At 54.6% G+C, this 16,293-nt stretch overlaps 1 protein-coding gene across 2 annotated transcripts in view; it reads right to left on the reverse strand.

The window, feature by feature from the left end:
* The window catches only part of KIRREL (kin of IRRE like (Drosophila)), a 116,991-nt gene that overhangs the window by 8,679 nt on the left and 92,019 nt on the right, over nt 1–16,293 (reverse strand). Inside the window, exons 2-10 of one of the 2 annotated variants that reach the window (XM_003125691.5) lie at nt 13,979–14,128; nt 12,195–12,344; nt 5,993–6,150; nt 4,076–4,226; nt 3,030–3,135; nt 2,746–2,894; nt 2,418–2,545; nt 1,605–1,731; nt 1,416–1,516 (exon numbers count right to left, since the gene is read on the reverse strand). In XM_003125691.5, the coding sequence (XP_003125739.2) occupies nt 1,416–1,516; nt 1,605–1,731; nt 2,418–2,545; nt 2,746–2,894; nt 3,030–3,135; nt 4,076–4,226; nt 5,993–6,150; nt 12,195–12,344; nt 13,979–14,128 (1,220 nt within the window). Of the gene's footprint in view, nt 1–1,415; nt 1,517–1,604; nt 1,780–2,417; nt 2,546–2,745; nt 2,895–3,029; nt 3,136–4,075; nt 4,227–5,992; nt 6,151–12,194; nt 12,345–13,978; nt 14,129–16,293 lie in introns of both variants that reach the window. The other variant, XM_013996914.2, reaches the window with a different exon arrangement.

The raw sequence follows: 16,293 nt of genomic DNA on the forward strand, positions 1-16,293 counted from the left end.
CCTCACTCAGTGGGCTAAGGATTCAGTGTTGCCATGAGCTATGGTATAGGTCACAGGCTTGACTCGGATTTGCTGTTGCTGTGGCTGTGGTGTAGGCCAGCAGCTACAGCTCCAATTCGACCCCTAGCCTGGGAACTTCCATATGCCACAGGTGTGGCCAGGAAAAAAAAAAAAAAAAAAAAAAAAGAATTCAGGCTTCCTTTATTGAGAATCCCAATTTTTGTAACAACCCCCTGATCCAAGGAACTAACATGTAGGAACCCCTGATTTTACAAATTAAGTCCTGGATGGAGAGCCAAGAACGCTGAGCTCTTGGCCTGGCTCTCCCCTCGGCTCTGTGTGGCCTCCCATCCCCTCTCTAGGCCGTGCCTGTGAAAGGAAAGGACCGGCTTGGAGTTAGATATCGCTCCAGCTTTTCTCCAGCTCTGACAGTCTGTGATTCTAACTAAACATAACTCAGAATTCAACCTAACCTTTCACCGCCCCATAGCCGGCCCCACACAAACCCACCCGCTGGCTCTGGAGACCCATCCAGACACTTATAATGAATGGGGGTTGACATGGGAGAGGTGTCTCGCCCAGGCTCTGCCATCCCCGCCCCCGCCCCCAGCTGGGGCATCTCCCCTTTTCTCTCCCCTCCCTCAGATTAGAGCCTGAGGGAGGGGGAGCCACTGAGAACTGGCTTCTTTCCAGGGATTGGTCCTCCCGGCTCTACAAGGAAAGCCCCCAGGGAGCCGAGCTGCCCGCTGCCCAGGCGGCCGTGGTAATGAAGTGTCCCTGGGCAGCCCTGGAGTTAGCCAAATGGTCATTAAATGTGATGAGGGGTTTGACGGTTAATGGTCACGGAAGGAATTAATGGCTCATGGTGTGGAGGAGGTGGGGGAGAGTGGGAGGGGTGGTGGTGGCTGGTAGGAGGAGGAAGGCGGGAGAAGGGAGAGGAGCAGAGCATGGGGTGGGATGAAACTGATGGTCAGGGGTGAGGGGCCGAAGGCCGAGGACAGAGGAGGGACCCAGGAAGAGGTGGGGAGGCTGAAGAAAGGGGAGGAGAAGAGAGAGCCAGAGTGAGAGCCCAGGGGACCTAATAGGTGTCCTGCGAGGGCTCCTCCACCTGGCCTTTCACACCTGTTGCCACTGTCACTTCTCACAGCAACCCTGTTCAGTAGGGATCCCACCCCCATTTTATAGATGAGGAAACTGAGGTTCCAAGCACTATGTAACGGGCTCAAGGTTACATAACAAGTAAGAGAGGAGGTGGTATTTGAGCAGGGAGAGGAACAGAGGGACAGAAAGTCAGAGGATGAAAAGGACAGGTCAGGCTTAGGGAGACGGAAGGAGCAAAGGCCGAGAAAGCAGGAGGAAGCTGAGCCGCAGCAGAGAAAGCAGGTGGCCGGCCCGAGGCCAGTGCCAGTACTCACAATGCGGTCTGGGGGTGGCGTGCTCCCGATGAAACACTCCACCTTGCCGCCATCCCCTCTGACAGCGTACTGCACGGCCTCGCTGGAGATAATGGGGGGCCCTGCACGCAAAGAGGCGAGGTCAGGGCCGCTGGAACCTCAGGCCGCCTGCCCTCCCCCCCAGGCTCCTGCCCCCCTCCGGCCTCTCACCATTCACGTAAAGCGGCACCTCCCGCTCGGCCACTCCGATCCGAGGCACGATGGCCCGGCAGGTGTAGGTGCCGGCATCTGCCTGGGTCACGGACTTCAGCAGCAGCTGGTTGCTGTTACTCAGGACCTGGGCAGAGAGAGCAGCCTCGGGTGGGGAGCCAGGAGGCCTGGGCCCCTAGGTCCATGTGGGCCCCCCGCACAGGAGGCGTTGGAAAGAAAGCAGGAAGGGCCACAAGTGAATTCCCAGAAGGGAGAGAGGGTCCCGAGTCGATCCGGCCCATCCCCTGACTCTAAACAGATTGGCATTTAGACCCATCGTCTCTGTAAGAATGGGCAGACGTGGGCGGGGCCACAAAAGGCGGGGAAGGCGGGAGGCTGCGTAGGACACAGCCTCTTCTGGTGATGGTTCTAACGCCTTTCTTGCCCAGTGAGGTAGGCAGTGTCACTCTGAAATCCCTTTCTGCAATTTTGACCCGAACTGTCCAATGTAGGTTTGTTGTGAGGCTGCAGCATCCAGCCTTCCCTTCTCTAGAGAATCATCTCAGCTGCGCCAGCCTCCTGGGCAGCATCATTTGCCAGACCTCTTGTGACCACGGCAGCTCCGCTCAGGCCCCCTTCCCTCCTCCCACCGCCCCTGTCTGCTCAGAACAGTGGGGTTGATGGCAAGCACCATCCTTCTCCAAATCCCAAGACCTTGGAAATATCCCAAGTTCAACTTGAAAAATAATGCCACGCCTCCTTTGCGCCCTCCCTCTGTCCCACATGGCTAGGCTCCTTCCTCCCTGGGTTCAGGAGAGGCAGCAAGCGCCTTACCATGTTTGAGTCCTTTTTGGTCCAGGTGAGGGTGAGGGGAGGATTCCCAACCCAGACACAGGTGAGGGTCACATCAGAGCCAATGTCCGTGGTTGTGGGTTTGGGGTCGACTACAATCCGGGGGGCAACTGAGGTAGAAAAGAACGGCCTGTTAGACTCTTAATCTCTTCAGGGGTCGGTTCCAACAGTTGTCCTCTTCTTTCTCTTGCCCGTCACCTCAGCATGTCCATTCCTGTCTCCTTGGCCTCCTGGAGCCTCCCCCGCCACTCCACCCCAGCCCTTTAAAGCCCCCGCCCTCTGTCCCCATCCCTGCTCCACAGCTACTCACAGTGGACATCGACTAAAGTGCTGACATTGGTGCTGCCCACTTTGTTGTGAACCTCACAGGACACAGGCTCCGTGAAGAAGGAATAATCGACATTTGTCTCGTAGCGACTCTCATGAGCATCTTCGATCACGAAGCCCCCCTTGGCCCACCTGGGAGAGCAGGCAACACAGAGCGGGCTCAGGCCTTGGAGCCCTTCCACCCACATCCAGTGGCCTGCCCTCCCCAGCACTGCCCCCAAATCCTGGCCTCAAGGGCCTCCCGGGATCTCCCCCCACCCCTCCCACCTGTAGCCCAGGATCTCGGGGTTGGCTGTGGCCTGACACGTAAAGACGACACGCTCGCCCTCCTGCACCGTCTGTGGCTCAATGGACAGGGTCACCGTAGGAGGGTCTGCAAAGCAGAGGACTGGAAGTCAGGGTCTTTTCTGTCCCTCAAATTTCCTTTTTTCTCCCTAGCACAAACACTCAGACCTCACCCGTGCAGTGGTCTGGGAATCTGAGTTTTCAGTGTACCAGCAACTTTAGTCCAGAAGCCTCTAGGGGGTCAGGTAGGGTGACACTCAAGGGTGACCGATTAGTCAATGAGTGTAATGATCAACTGTGACCACTAGGCGTCAGTGTGGGCTTGCTAGGCTCACTAAAAGAGATGGGGGTGGGGCACCTCTCCAGTGGCTGCCCACACTACCAACCTTCCCAGGGCAGTGGGAATTTATTGAGCACTTACCTAATAGCATACTCCATGCTAGATGCTCTAACACTATATCTCACTTAATGCTCATCACCCTGAGAAGCAGGTACAGGTCCCTTATCTGAATCCCTTGGAACTAGAAGTGTTTCAGGATTTGGGATTTTTCAAATATTAGAAAGGTACTAGTATACATAGGCTATGTAAGACTCCCAGCAGAGTCTGGGCAACACCCCACAGTCACACGCATTAATACATCTGCAGTGAAACACGGCTACTCCGATTAAGTGGGTTAAGTGAAAGACTATGAAGAGCCTCTGTTCAGGTTTTGCCACCAATTCACTTTTGGTTTGGAATTTCCGATAAGGGATTGTGGGCTTGCATTTTATTTTCTGCACGTATACAGAATTAGAAACTGAGGCTCAGAGAGATTACATCATCGCTTAAAGTCACATGCTGCTTTAAACCTGGGAACTGCCTGGCTTATAGCTAATGCCTCTTCTACCAGCCCTCAGTGGTTCCCGTTCAAACCAGGGAATCCAAAAGGGTGAAGAAATGGAGCATCTATCCTGGGGCCCCTGGGGAATTCTCCTGTGCTTCTCCAAGGTGCCCACGATCCCCGACTCCTCCCCAGGACCCTGCTTACGGTGCACGTCCAGCTCGATAGACGTCTCCTTGCCACTGGGGATGGCCTCGTTCACGCTGCGACAGGTGAAGACACGCCCAATGTCCAGGTCTGTGGGATTGATGAGCAGCTGGCTGATGGTTGTCTCCCTCTTCCCATCCTTCAGCAGTTCCTGGGTGGGAGGGGCACGGGGTGGGGCGAGGGGAGATACAGTCAAAGCCCCTCCCCTGCTCTTGGGGTGAAAAACTCAGAGCTGGGCTTGTTGGGAACCTGAAGCTAAGCCCCTACCTCTTCCCCAGGTTTGAGTTTTTTGGTTTGTTTTTGTCCTTGTAACCCCGGACCCCGGCATTCCCAAGCTAGGGGTCGAGTTGGAGCTGTAGCTGCCAGCCTACACCTCAGCCACAGCAACGCAGGATCCAAGCCTCGTCTGCGACCTACATACACCACAGCTCATGGCAATGCCCAATCCTTAACCCACTGAGTGAGGCCAGGGATCAAACTTGCGTCCTCATGGTTACTAGTCAGATTTGTTTCCACTGAGCCACGACAGGAACTCCAGTTTGGTTTGTTTTTTAATTAATAGACTTATTTTTTTAGAGAAGTTTTTAAGTTTCAGAAAATTGAATAGAAAATACAGAGTTCCCATATACCCTCCTCCCAGACCCCACGACCACCCCACTTTTTTCTCTTTGGCTGTTCCCCACAGCATGCAGAAATTCCCAGGCCTTGAATTGAACCTGACCAGAGCCACAGCAGTGATAACGCTGGATCCTTAGCCTGCTGTGCCACCAGGGAACCCCTCCCTTATTATTAACATGATGCGCTTGTGTGATATGTGTTACAACTGATGAACCAATATCGATCAATTACTACTAAAGGCCACAGTTTCTGTTAAAGTTCAGTCTGGGTGTTGTAGTTAGCATGGTTTTGAGCCTCATTCCTGGATTTCTCTGAGTCCAGCCCAAATCCCTCCTCTTCTGGAAAGTCTTCCTCTGCTGTCCCAGCCCTTAGGATGCTCTCAGCCTGAACTTGTGCCTCCTGCACACGGCTCTAGGCACATCTGGTCTTGCTGCTTAGATACCTGAGTGTGTTTTCAGCACTGGGTCTCTCCCATTAGACCATAAACTTGAGGGCAGGGAAGGGACCCAGAAGTTCAAAGTCTCCTTTTTTTTTTTTTTTTTTTTTTTTTTTTGGTCTTTTGGGGCCGCATCTGCGGCATATGGAAGTTCCCAGGCTAGGGCCTGAAGTGGAGCTGCAACTGCCAGCTTACACCAAGGCTCACGGCAATGCCGGATCCTTAACCCACTGAGCGAGGCCAGGGATTGGACCTGCATCCTCATGGATACTGGTTGGGTTCGTTACTGCTGAGCCACGATGGGAACGCCTCAAGGTCTCATACTGGCTCAGTGACAGCCAACTTGAGGTCCCTGGACATGATCGTAGGACCCCTTGGGTTGTTTTCTGCATTGCACACAGCCTGTGGGAGGCCCCAGAGCTCGACACCTACACATGCATCCTTAACCCACTGAGTGAGTCCAGGGATCAAACCCGCATAGACAACATTGGGTCCTGAACCCGCTGAGCCACAACAGGGACTCCTCCATCTCTGTGTGGGTTGGAAATAACACCTAATCTACAAATCTCCTGCGAGGACTAAGAGAGACTGTCCATAAAGAGTTCAGCATGCATAATGCTTCATCAATGTAGCTATCATCGCTATTATTCTGCTAACTACTGAATGGCCTGCCAACCTAGGCACCCACTTCTCTTCTCCAGACCTCAGTTTTCCCAACTACTTAATGGGAAGATTGAGCCAGATGGTCTCTAAGGCCTCTTTTTATATCAGTAGCCCCCTGAGTCTGTGGTCAGATCCATGTGGGACTGGAAAGGTGACCTGGGATGAACCCTATGAGTTGCTGGGGGAGCAGGCCATCTCACCGTGCTGGCGACAGCGCCCTCCTGCTGTGTCCCATCCCGGAACCAGATGATGGTGGCGGCGGGCTTGGCATTAAAGGCTCGGCACGTGAGGTTGTGGGGGGTGCCCGCCTGCAGCAGAATCACAGGACCGCCGTCAATCTTGGTGTCCTCTGGGGGGACTGCGGAGAAGAGCAGAGCACAGTGGGTCCAGGGTGTGGCCAACACTGCCCAGACACCCCTCTGTCTGTAGGTCCACCCCTTGCCCTCTCACTTGCGGTCACTGTCTCTGTTGCTCCTGTGGCCTTGAGGAGCCTGGCACAGAGAGATGGCTCCCTCCATGGACCTTCTCATATTCATGGCCTCCTGTCCGCTCCTCTACCCTGGGGCAGCTGGATGAGCGGGTCTATTACAGCAACCTCCCCAGTGGACTCCCTAGCTCCAATGCCTGCTGACCCCAACCTATCCATCACTGCTAGCAGGCTATTTTCTCTACAGCGCAGCTAAGACGGTGCCACTTCCCGGCTCAAACCACTTCCATGTCTACCAGCTGCACGGCATGGGTTGCAACCACCTCTGCCTTCTGTCCAGGGTTCCCCAGGCCAAGTCCTAAACTTTCCCACCTCTTTGTCTTTTTTTTGTGCCTGTGTGTCTTTTTAGGGCCGCACCTGTGGCATATGGAGATTCCTAGGCTAGGGGTCCAATCAGAGCTACAGCCACGAAACAGCCACAGCAATGCTGGATCCGAACCTTGTCTGCGACCCACACCACAGCTTACAGCAACATCGGATCCTTAACCAACTGAGGGAGGCCAGGGATGGAACCCACGTCCTCATGGATCTTAGTCCACTTCATTAAGCACTGAGCCATGATGGGAACTCTTCCCACTTCCTCATCTTGATTCTGCTCTTCTTCCCCTCAGAGTGCCTGTGGAATGGCTGTCCATCCTGTTCACATCCCAGCTGCTGTACGGGGCCTTCTGTGCCACGTCCCCCTCCATCCCCACCTCGGCGGCTCCCAGCCAGTCACTCCTAGGGCTACCTACCTTGTCTTTGGGTTACTCGCCATCATCATCCAAGTCCCCCACCCCACCAAAACTGCTGGAAAAGTAGGAACCCAATTCACTAATATGTATAGTCCTCAGTGCCTCGGACATGACCAAAGCTGGCACTTGCTAAATGCTGAATGAACTGAATCAACCAGATGTCTGATACTAGGAAATAAGTGGTCTTTCCCTGGTCTATCCCCATAGGTTTCTAAATGCTCAAGCGGGAGTTCCCATCGTGGCGAAGGGGAAACAAATCTTTTTTTTTTTTTTTTTTTTTGTCTTTTGTCTTTTTTTTTGTTGTTGTTGTTGTTGCTATTTCTTGGGCCGCTCCCGCGGCATATGGAGGTTCCCAGGCTAGGGGTTGAATCAGAGCTGTAGCCACCGGCCTACGCCAGAGCCACAGCAACGCGGGATCCGAGCCGCGTCTGCAACCTACACCACAGCTCACGGCAACGCCAGATCCTTAACCCACTGAGCAAGGCTGGGGATCGAACCCGCAACCTCATGGTTCCTAGTCGGATTCGTTAACCACTGCGCCACGACGGGAACTCCGGGAAACAAATCTGACTAGGAACCATGAGGTTGCCAGTTCAATCCCTGGCCTTGCTCAGTGGGTTAAGGATCCAGCATTACTATGAGCTGTGGTGTAGGTCACAGACAAGGCTCGGATCTTGTGTTGCGGTGGCTGTGGTATAGGACGGCAGCTGTAGTTCCAATTGGACCCCTAGCCTGGAAATCTCCATATGCCGTGGGTGTGGCCCTAAATTTTTTTGGTCTTTTTTGGAGCTGCAGCTACTGGCTTACACCACAGCCACAGCGATGCTGGATCTGAGCCGCATTAGAAACCTATGCGGCCGGCAACGTCGGATCCTTTAATCCACTGAGGGAGGACAGGGATTGAATCTGCATCGTCATGGATTCTACTCAGGTTCTTAACCTGCTGAGCCACCATAGGAACTCCAGGGGCTGCTTCTTATTTTCCCTTAAAGTCTAGGGCAGAGGTTGAGAGCATGTCCTGGGGGATATTAGCTTAATGAGTAAGTGATTGAGAAAATAAAGGCAGAAGGAGGTTGATTATAATTTTGATTTTTGGTCCACTTCGTGTTCAGCAGACCAGTAATGTGAAAGGGTTTGGAAAGGTTTTTGCTGGGAAAGATCAGGAGGACGTAGAGGTGCTCTCTGAGGGGACCCTTGAGAGGAGACCCTGGGAGGCCCACGAGTCCAGTAGAGGGCTGGACTGACTTAGAGTGTGTAAGATGATGGCCTTCCAGGGTGGGGTTTCCAGGAGAAAGGACCACTTGGAGTTTCTGTTGTGGCTCAGTGGTAATGAACCCGACTAGTATCCATGAAGATGCAGGTTAAATCCTTGGCTTCACTCAGTGGGTTAAGGATCTGGCATTGCTGTGAGCTGTGGTGTAGGTTGCAGACATGGCTCAGATCCCATGTTGCCGTGGCTATAGCTTAGGCTGGCAGCTGCAGCTCTCATTTGACCCCTAGCCTGGGAACTTCCATATGCCGCAGGTGTGGCCCTAAAAAGCAAAAAAAGAAAAAAAAAAAAGAAAGCAGCCCTGAGCAGCCCGTCCCAGCACTCTGCTTGACTTGTGCAAACAGCATGGAGAGTGGAAAAAAGTACGGGGTTTAGAATCAAGTTGCCCTGGTTTTAAATCCTGGCACCTTTATGTATGTCATGTGATCTTGGGTGAGGCCCTGAAGTCAGTTTCTTTCCTTCTTTCTTTCCTTCCTTCCTTCCTCTTTCTTTTTTCCACACATGTGGCACAGGCTAGGGGTTGAATTGGAACTGTAGCTGCCGGCCTACACCACAGCCACAGCAACGCCAGATCCGAGACACATCTGCGACCTACATCACAGCTCACCGGGACGCCAGATCCTTAACCCACTGAGCAAGGCCAGGGATCGAACCCACAACCTCATGGATCCTAGTTGGATTGGTTTCCGGTGAGCCACAATGGGAACTCCTATGAACACATTTTTAAGCTTTGTGATTTTAATCTGTATCAATATGTGCCTGCAGCCTCAGTTTCCTTGTCTGTAAAATTTCAGAAAGCACACTGACATCTGTTCCCCAGAGCTGTGATGGTGGGGGCGACACCAGATCAAGGCTGTGAAGCCAACTGTAAACTGTAAGGTGATCGACAGACACTATCTCCACCATTCGCTGAGTGCTCACCATGTGTCAGCTCTGGCGCCTCGTGTACGATTTCATTTAATCCTCACCACAAAGTATATTTCATTAATCCTTTCACGGTAAATACCATTAACCCCCATTTACAGATAAGATACCGAGGCTCGGGAAGGTTAGGCCAATGTGCTCAGGGCCAGGAGTGGGCTGAACCGCAGGGCTGGGAGGTGGACCAGGCCCGCTGGCCCCAAGCCACACTCATCACCACTGCACTCGGGTGGCTACTGCAGTGAATAATGAGGGAGCTGTAGGTCTCTAGATCTATGTTATGTCTGCATCTGCGTCTGCGAGGGAGTGGGAGACAGCTTCTCAGAGTCCTGTGGCAGGAAGAGTGAAAGGCTATTCTGTGGCCTGGGCTGCTCTGGGGTGGGGGTTCGACCACGGAGGGATGTGGCTCCAGGCGGGCCGTGTGCAGGGAGACTGATTCCAGGCACTGAACGAAGCCCACTCTCGACTGGGCCCTGCGAGGTCTCTGGGCCCCGGGCTGCCGTGAACAAAGGCTGGGCAAGCAGGTCAGCAGAGGAGGGTGCAGAAAGTGGGCTGCCTTCTCATTGCCTCCATGTGGCTACAGGATGCAGGGAGTTTGAGGCTTCCGGGGAGACAAGGAGGGGGGAAAGTAGCCAGATTAATCTTTCTTCTCTTTCACTCTTGGGGCCTCCTCCTGTCCCCCCTCATCCACCCAAATCACCCTGACAGGTTACAAGCCCACACCCTCAACACCAGCCGTGCCCTCCAAACAAGCCAGTCAGCTCCCCACCATGTGATCCTCCCTCACTCTTACGTGGAAGCTCTTTTTAAACAAATATCCCTCCATCGAGGGTTCCTATTGATATCCTCCTCTGCCAGGAAGACTTCCTTGATTTAATCAAGCCACTGGACACCATATTAAGTTCCTGTAGTATCTAGGGGTGTGGCTGGCCTTTTATTCATCTCTCTCTATTTCTCTGTGCTGGGGTAGGAGAGGGGAGGAAGAGTATCAAGACCCCCTCATTGCGATGGAAGTTCTCTAGTCTAGAAGAAGCACCTTCTAGGACCCAAGTCAAGGGAGTTAGGGAGGGAAAAAGAAGAGAGTTCTCCTAAGAATCTCATTCTGGAGTTCCCATCATGGCTCAGCGGAAACGAATCTGACTAGTATCCATGAGGATGCAGGTTCGATCCCTGGCCTTGTTCAGTGGGATAAGGATCCAGCGTTGCCATGAGCTGTGATATAGGTCACAGATGAGGCTTGGATCTGGCATTGCTGTGGCTGTGGGGTAGGTTGGCGGCTAGAGCTCTGATTTGACTTCTAGCCTGGGACCTTCCATATGCTGCAGGTGCAGCCCTAAAAAAGACAAAAAAAAAAAAAAAAAAAAAGGCATCTCAAATTCCCTTGGAATGCCTCATCCAGAGCGGGGCTCGGACACTCTTGAATGAGGGATGGAAGTGAAGTCTTGGCTTCCCACGCTGACCCCTGGCGGTCAACTAACTCCTGCTCCCTCCGCTCCCTCCGGCCCCTTGCTGATTCTTCCCATTTTCTTCTCACCAGAGAGGAAACCTGAGCCATCCACCAGCTTTCAGTCTTAGTCCTTTCAGGGCCTTTACATGCAGAGAAACTGGCTGTCGGGTCCCTCAAGTCCTCACTTATTCTGACACCTCACATCTGCCGAGATCCTCACAGTTTACAGCTCCCCGCTCAGGGAGCAGCAAAGCAGCCGTTGCTAAGAAAAGGCTGTCATCATTATGCCACATTACTGATGAGAAAACTGCTGTCCAGAGTCTCGTGACCTCTTCGGGGTCACAGTGGCCCAGGTCTCCCGCCTCCCAGTCCAGGCCTCTTCCCACTGTACTCAGAAGGCTGGTCATGGTCTCACCCTTCTCCCCCAAATAAAAACCTTCTGTGTGTCCAAACTCACTCATCTTGGCCCCCCTCCCCTTCCTCCCATTCCTCCTGGAGGTCTCCCCCACGTCAGTGATTTCAGGGTGAAGGGAGAAAAGAGAAGAAGCAGGACAGATCAAACGGAGGCAGGAAAAGAAAGGGACAGAGGTGATGACAAAAGGGAAGAAAGGGTCACAGGCAGACAGAGCTAAGCCGGGGACAGAAGCAGAGCAGAGGCCCAGCCAGGGGACCAGAGCTGGAGGGAGACAGAAAGACTGATGGAGCTGGAGGTACCGCCAGGGAGGCCCAGAGAGGGGGGTAGAGGGCATGTGGGACTGGCCTCATTCTGGCACCACCACTGCGTGCAGGAGAGAATCCCCTCATTATGCAAATGGCCCCGGGTGTTACCACAGAGGGACATCTGCTCTGTGCCTGGTGGGCGGTCGCCAGGAGCACGGCTTCTGAGACAAGCCCTTCTCCAGCGGCCCATACAGACTCATCCAGGACCCCCGCCCCAGTTCTCAGCCCTCAAGACCCATTCCTTCTAGTCCTGCTCCCCTGTTCCCCGAGGTGAAGCCAAGAGACGGGTGAGGGCTACAGGGGATGAGGTGGGGAGAGAGGAGGCAGCGAGGAGGAGGGCTGAGTGAGGAGGAGAAGGAGCAAAGGGGGCAGTGTCTGGGGCTCCCGGGCAGCAGAGGGAGAGGAAGAAGAAGCTTCCTCACCAACATGCCCAGCTGCCAGGAGAGGCCGGGCCTCTGATCCCCAGCATGCCTCCACTCTCATGGGGAGAGTCCTATGTCCAGAAGGTGGAGCCTGGTGGTCGCTCTTTCTGGACACAAGCTGGGGTGAGAGGATGCCAGAGCTCACACAGCCCATGTGCCCACCAGTGGGTGCCCACGTGCCCGTCTTGCTCTCTCCTCTCTGCACTTGGCTTTGGAAGAAGTTTAAAGGATCTGGGGGAGGGAAAGCTAGGGAGATAGTGGGGACAGATGTGAGACCAGGAGCACAGAGGGAAAAGCTGGGCTAGACAAGAGGAGATTGGAGAAGGGGAGAGACAGTCAGGATGCCAGGAGAAAGAGCCAGGAGGAGGCTGGAGGCCCTGAAAGATGCTTGGGGTTATTACTGAGCACGGTGAGTTTCGCTCGCCGGGAGCGCAGGGCGGCCTCGGTGGCCTGGCACTCGTAAGAGGCGTCGTCAGAGAGCTCGGCGTCCGTGATCTCCAGGTTGTACTGCCCGGCGTCCGCAGAGCCCACAACCCGGTACCGCGGCCAGGCTGCAGGAACAGAAAGGGTGAGCCCAGGTGAGCCCAGCCACAACCTGGGGACCGGCCTGGACTGCCCTGCCCCCACATCGGGTCCGCATTCCGTTCCAGGCCAGCACCTTCCCTCTGCCCTCTCCTGGGACCCCGTTGGCAGCTGTGGAGGATGAGGTCCCCATGCAGACACTGCGATGTCACAGCCTCCTACGGTGAGGCTGGGAGCCATAAAGCAGGAGGAGCGATGGGGGGAGCAGAAGGGGGAGCCGAGCAGGAGCAGATGAAATCTCTGAAGCTGTTTGCAGACAAATGTCTCTCATAATAATAGGAAGCGGGGGGGGGGGGGGGGGCGGAAAGGCAAACAGCAGGGAGGAAAGGAGAGGGACGGGGGAGGGTGTGTGGGCGCTAAGAAATATAGGCCATTGCAGAGCAGACATGAGCTCACTGGGGCCAGAGGGAAGCCCAAGGCAGGCGAAGATCTGACCCTCACTGGCCATGGTCAGGATGCACGAGGCAGGGTCCTGCCAGCTCCCTGAAGGATCCCCTACACCAGAGCATCCTGTCCCCCGCAGAAGCCTCAGCTGTGGCAGGTGCGCCTCCGAGCCTCTGGCCTCTCCTGTTCAGTGTCCCTCACCCTCCTCCCTCTAGGCTCTTGCCCACCCCCTCCCCGCCCTCCTCTCTCGGGGTCCCCCCTTAGCTCCCTCCCACTATCGCCCTCTGTCCAGAAGCCATTGATTCTTCTCATTCCATATCTATCGATCTCTCTCTCCCAGCTTCCTTCTCTTTCTGTCATCAGTAGATCCACCAGCCCCATCTCCTTCCTTCACACGGATTGCTTTACACAGATAGATTTCCCTTGCCTGTTCTAATACATGGAACCCACAGCAAATAATCTCAAGCCCTGGAGATTAAGAAAAAACATACACAACGCCTCCCATGCTTTTGTCATTACACTGCTTTACAGGGAACATCGTGTTTTCACAAAACATATTCCCTCATTTGGGGTCAAAACTCACAAACACATTTATAAGGCAGGGCAGAAGACCTGCGACCAGTATGTGTATTTTACCTGGTAGTAAATGAAGGCCTAGAGAGTGAAGTGGCTTTCCTAGGGTCACCCAGCTAGGAGGTGGCAGAGGCAGGACTAGCATCCAGGTGTCTTAAGTCCCCATCCATGCTGCCACTGCCTGGGCTGGGGCAGGACAGAGGCTGGAGAAGAACCATCTTGGCATGAAACACTTGTAGGACATGGAGGTGGCATGTGTTCCCCTTCCACCCCTTCTGGCTCTTTCAGGGGGCTCTTCTCTGGGGTCTCCTAGCACCTCCTGCTTTGCCTGTCTGCCTGCACCTCCTCTTGCACTGTCTGTCTCGTCTGTCTGAAGCTCTCTTACCTAAAAGTCTCCTGGTTTCCCTTGATCTCTCAGGCTTCCCATTGGCCTTTTGTGAGCCAGTCCACAGCCAGGAGGAAAGGCGGAGCTGGAGGTGGTTTGCAAAGCAGTGGAGACAGACCAGGCTCCGGAGGAGGAGGAGAGAGGGGAGGCTGGAGCCCAGAGAAGGAACGTGGTGAGGGCAGAAGGGATGTTGAGTTGGTGGGGGAGGGATGCAAAGCTGGTGCAGTCTGGATGCCGGACTGGCTGCACGGCCGCACTCACCTTTGAGGCCCTGGCCCATGCCCAGCGCCAGCCCATCCTTGGTCCATTGCACGATGCCCGAGTAGTTGAGCAGCACACAGGGGAGCACGGCCCGCTGTCCGGCCACCACAGTCTGGTCGGCTGGCTCCTGGCTGAAGCGGGTCTGGGTCCCTGGCAAAGCCAAAGCCAGTATTGGTTAAGAAGATGCGTAAGAAGAGGGCACCCCCAAGAGGTCACGCCTCCCAGGCTCCCGCTCTCACCCATCGATGGCTCAAGACAGCAGAGGCTGGGAAGGCAGACCCTCCAGTCCCTGCCCTACTTCAGCCTAACTCCTTCCCTCCAAGTTTTGACGCACTCCCCCTTATTCCTTCCTCCGTCTGTGGCCCGTGGGAATGGGTTTCAGGAGCTAAAGTGCTTGGCAATCTTTGAAAGTGGTGCAGTGTTAAGTAAAGTCCGCAGAGAGCAAGCTAGTCCAACCCTCTCATTTCATAGACAGGACACTGAGGCCCAGAGAGGAGAGTCACTTTCCCAAGGGCAAGCTGGTATTGGTTAAGAACATGAGTAAGAAGAGGACACCACCAAGAGGTCACAGAGCTGGGATGCAAAGCTGAGGCTTCTGGCCCCCGGCTCCTCCTCAGCCCCCTCTACCAGCGCTCCCCTGCCCCGATACCCATACCAACGAGTGACGCATCCATAACACGTGCTGCTGGTCCTGCCAAGGTCCCCTGTGGTCCCAGAGACATGAATATGCTACCACACCCTAACTCAGGTGAGGTGACACATGTGCAACTAGGTACAGAGCCCCGTGAACACACCCAGCAGGTGCACGAGGGCGAGTCTATGGGACAGGCACGTCCACATATGAATATAGCTTCCCGGGAGGTGGCGTATCCCGAACAAAGTAGCTCTGAATTCACTTCTTGCACACTTTTCCCGTTGCATGTGTTTACCCCTTTGCTCCAAAGCCCTGGGGCCATGAGCGCTTATATACCGACACACCTGCTCACACCCAGCCTCCCGCACTGTGGGAGCTGAGGGGCCACGTGACTTTGTTCCACTCTCCCTCAGGCTGCAGGAGCTACACATGGCTGCCCGACTGGCAGCTCGGCCGGGAGCATTTGATTAGAGAACTGCAGAGTAATTGCCTTTAATTGTGGAGTCTAAATGGAGCAGGGAATTGGACTGCGGGTTGCTTCGCATCCCCCCCACCCCCCCCCCCGCCCGCCACCGCTCCCACCCACCCACTCCAACCAGTGCTGGGTGGCCCAGGGGTGGGGGCCATCCTGGGCATGGTGCTGTGACCACTGGCTTCCTGTGCTGGGCCCCAGGAGATGGAGGGGCTGCAGGACAGCACAGGGAGAGGTCTGGGGCTTCCCACGCACGTCCCCAATCTGTCGCACACTCTAACCCAAATCAGTTTTCCCCTGGAACTCAGGGGATTCCTCCCCCTTCTGTCCCTCCTCAGCTTCCAAACCTCTGCGGAGACCGCAGTACCCAGATCCAACTCTTCCAAACCCAGCTTTCCAAAATCTGATTCCCTGTCACTCCACATATAAGCAAAGAGAATTGCCCTTCCCCAATCCAAGACTTCCTTCTAAGTCACCAGAAACAAGACCTTCTTTGTCTCATCCCTTCCTTTCTTCTTTTGCCTTCTCTGGCTCCATTTCTCCCCTCTTTTTCCAAACCTGCCTCTGCTTCCCCTCTCCCAGGAAGTCCTCCTAGACTGATTTTTGTAGCTTCTCAGGCAAACACAGCTTGGCCTATCTTTCAGCCCTGCTGCCACAGCTCTATCCAGAGGATTTCCTGTCCCTTGCTATCAAGAGCCTATGACCATAGTTCCTTTGTGGCTCAGGGGGTTGGGGATCCAAGATGGTCCCTGCAGTGGCTTGGGTTGCTGCTTCGGCACGGGTTCGATCTCTGGCCTGGGAACTTCCTCATGTGTGGCTACGCACACACACACACACACAAAATGCTTTTATTTGCGATGGGGTAGAGGGCAGCTGGTGGGTGGCAGTGTTTGTCCTGTCCTCTCCACCAGACTCCACCAGAGAGAAAACTTCTACTCAAGGCCAGGAGCTATGCTGTCTCCTCCCTCTGAGTCCCCCTGGGGATCTGACATCCACAGTGGTTGCTACACATGAAGAGGACCAAAGGAGAGGGGGCAGGGCTAGAGTAGACTGACAGCCAGCATATGATTTAGTACACGAGGCAGCCTCTTTTGGTTAAGTGTGCAAATCTGGCTCTTTGGGTCAGCAGGGGGTCAGGAAGTTAGAAACAGCACCCCCAACACTCTGTGAGCAGCTCCCCCACCCTGCTGACCTGACATCCCATCCATG

This window comes from Sus scrofa, chromosome 4 (genome assembly GCF_000003025.6).
Source record: "Sus scrofa isolate TJ Tabasco breed Duroc chromosome 4, Sscrofa11.1, whole genome shotgun sequence".
Taxonomy (NCBI): domain Eukaryota; kingdom Metazoa; phylum Chordata; class Mammalia; order Artiodactyla; family Suidae; genus Sus; species Sus scrofa.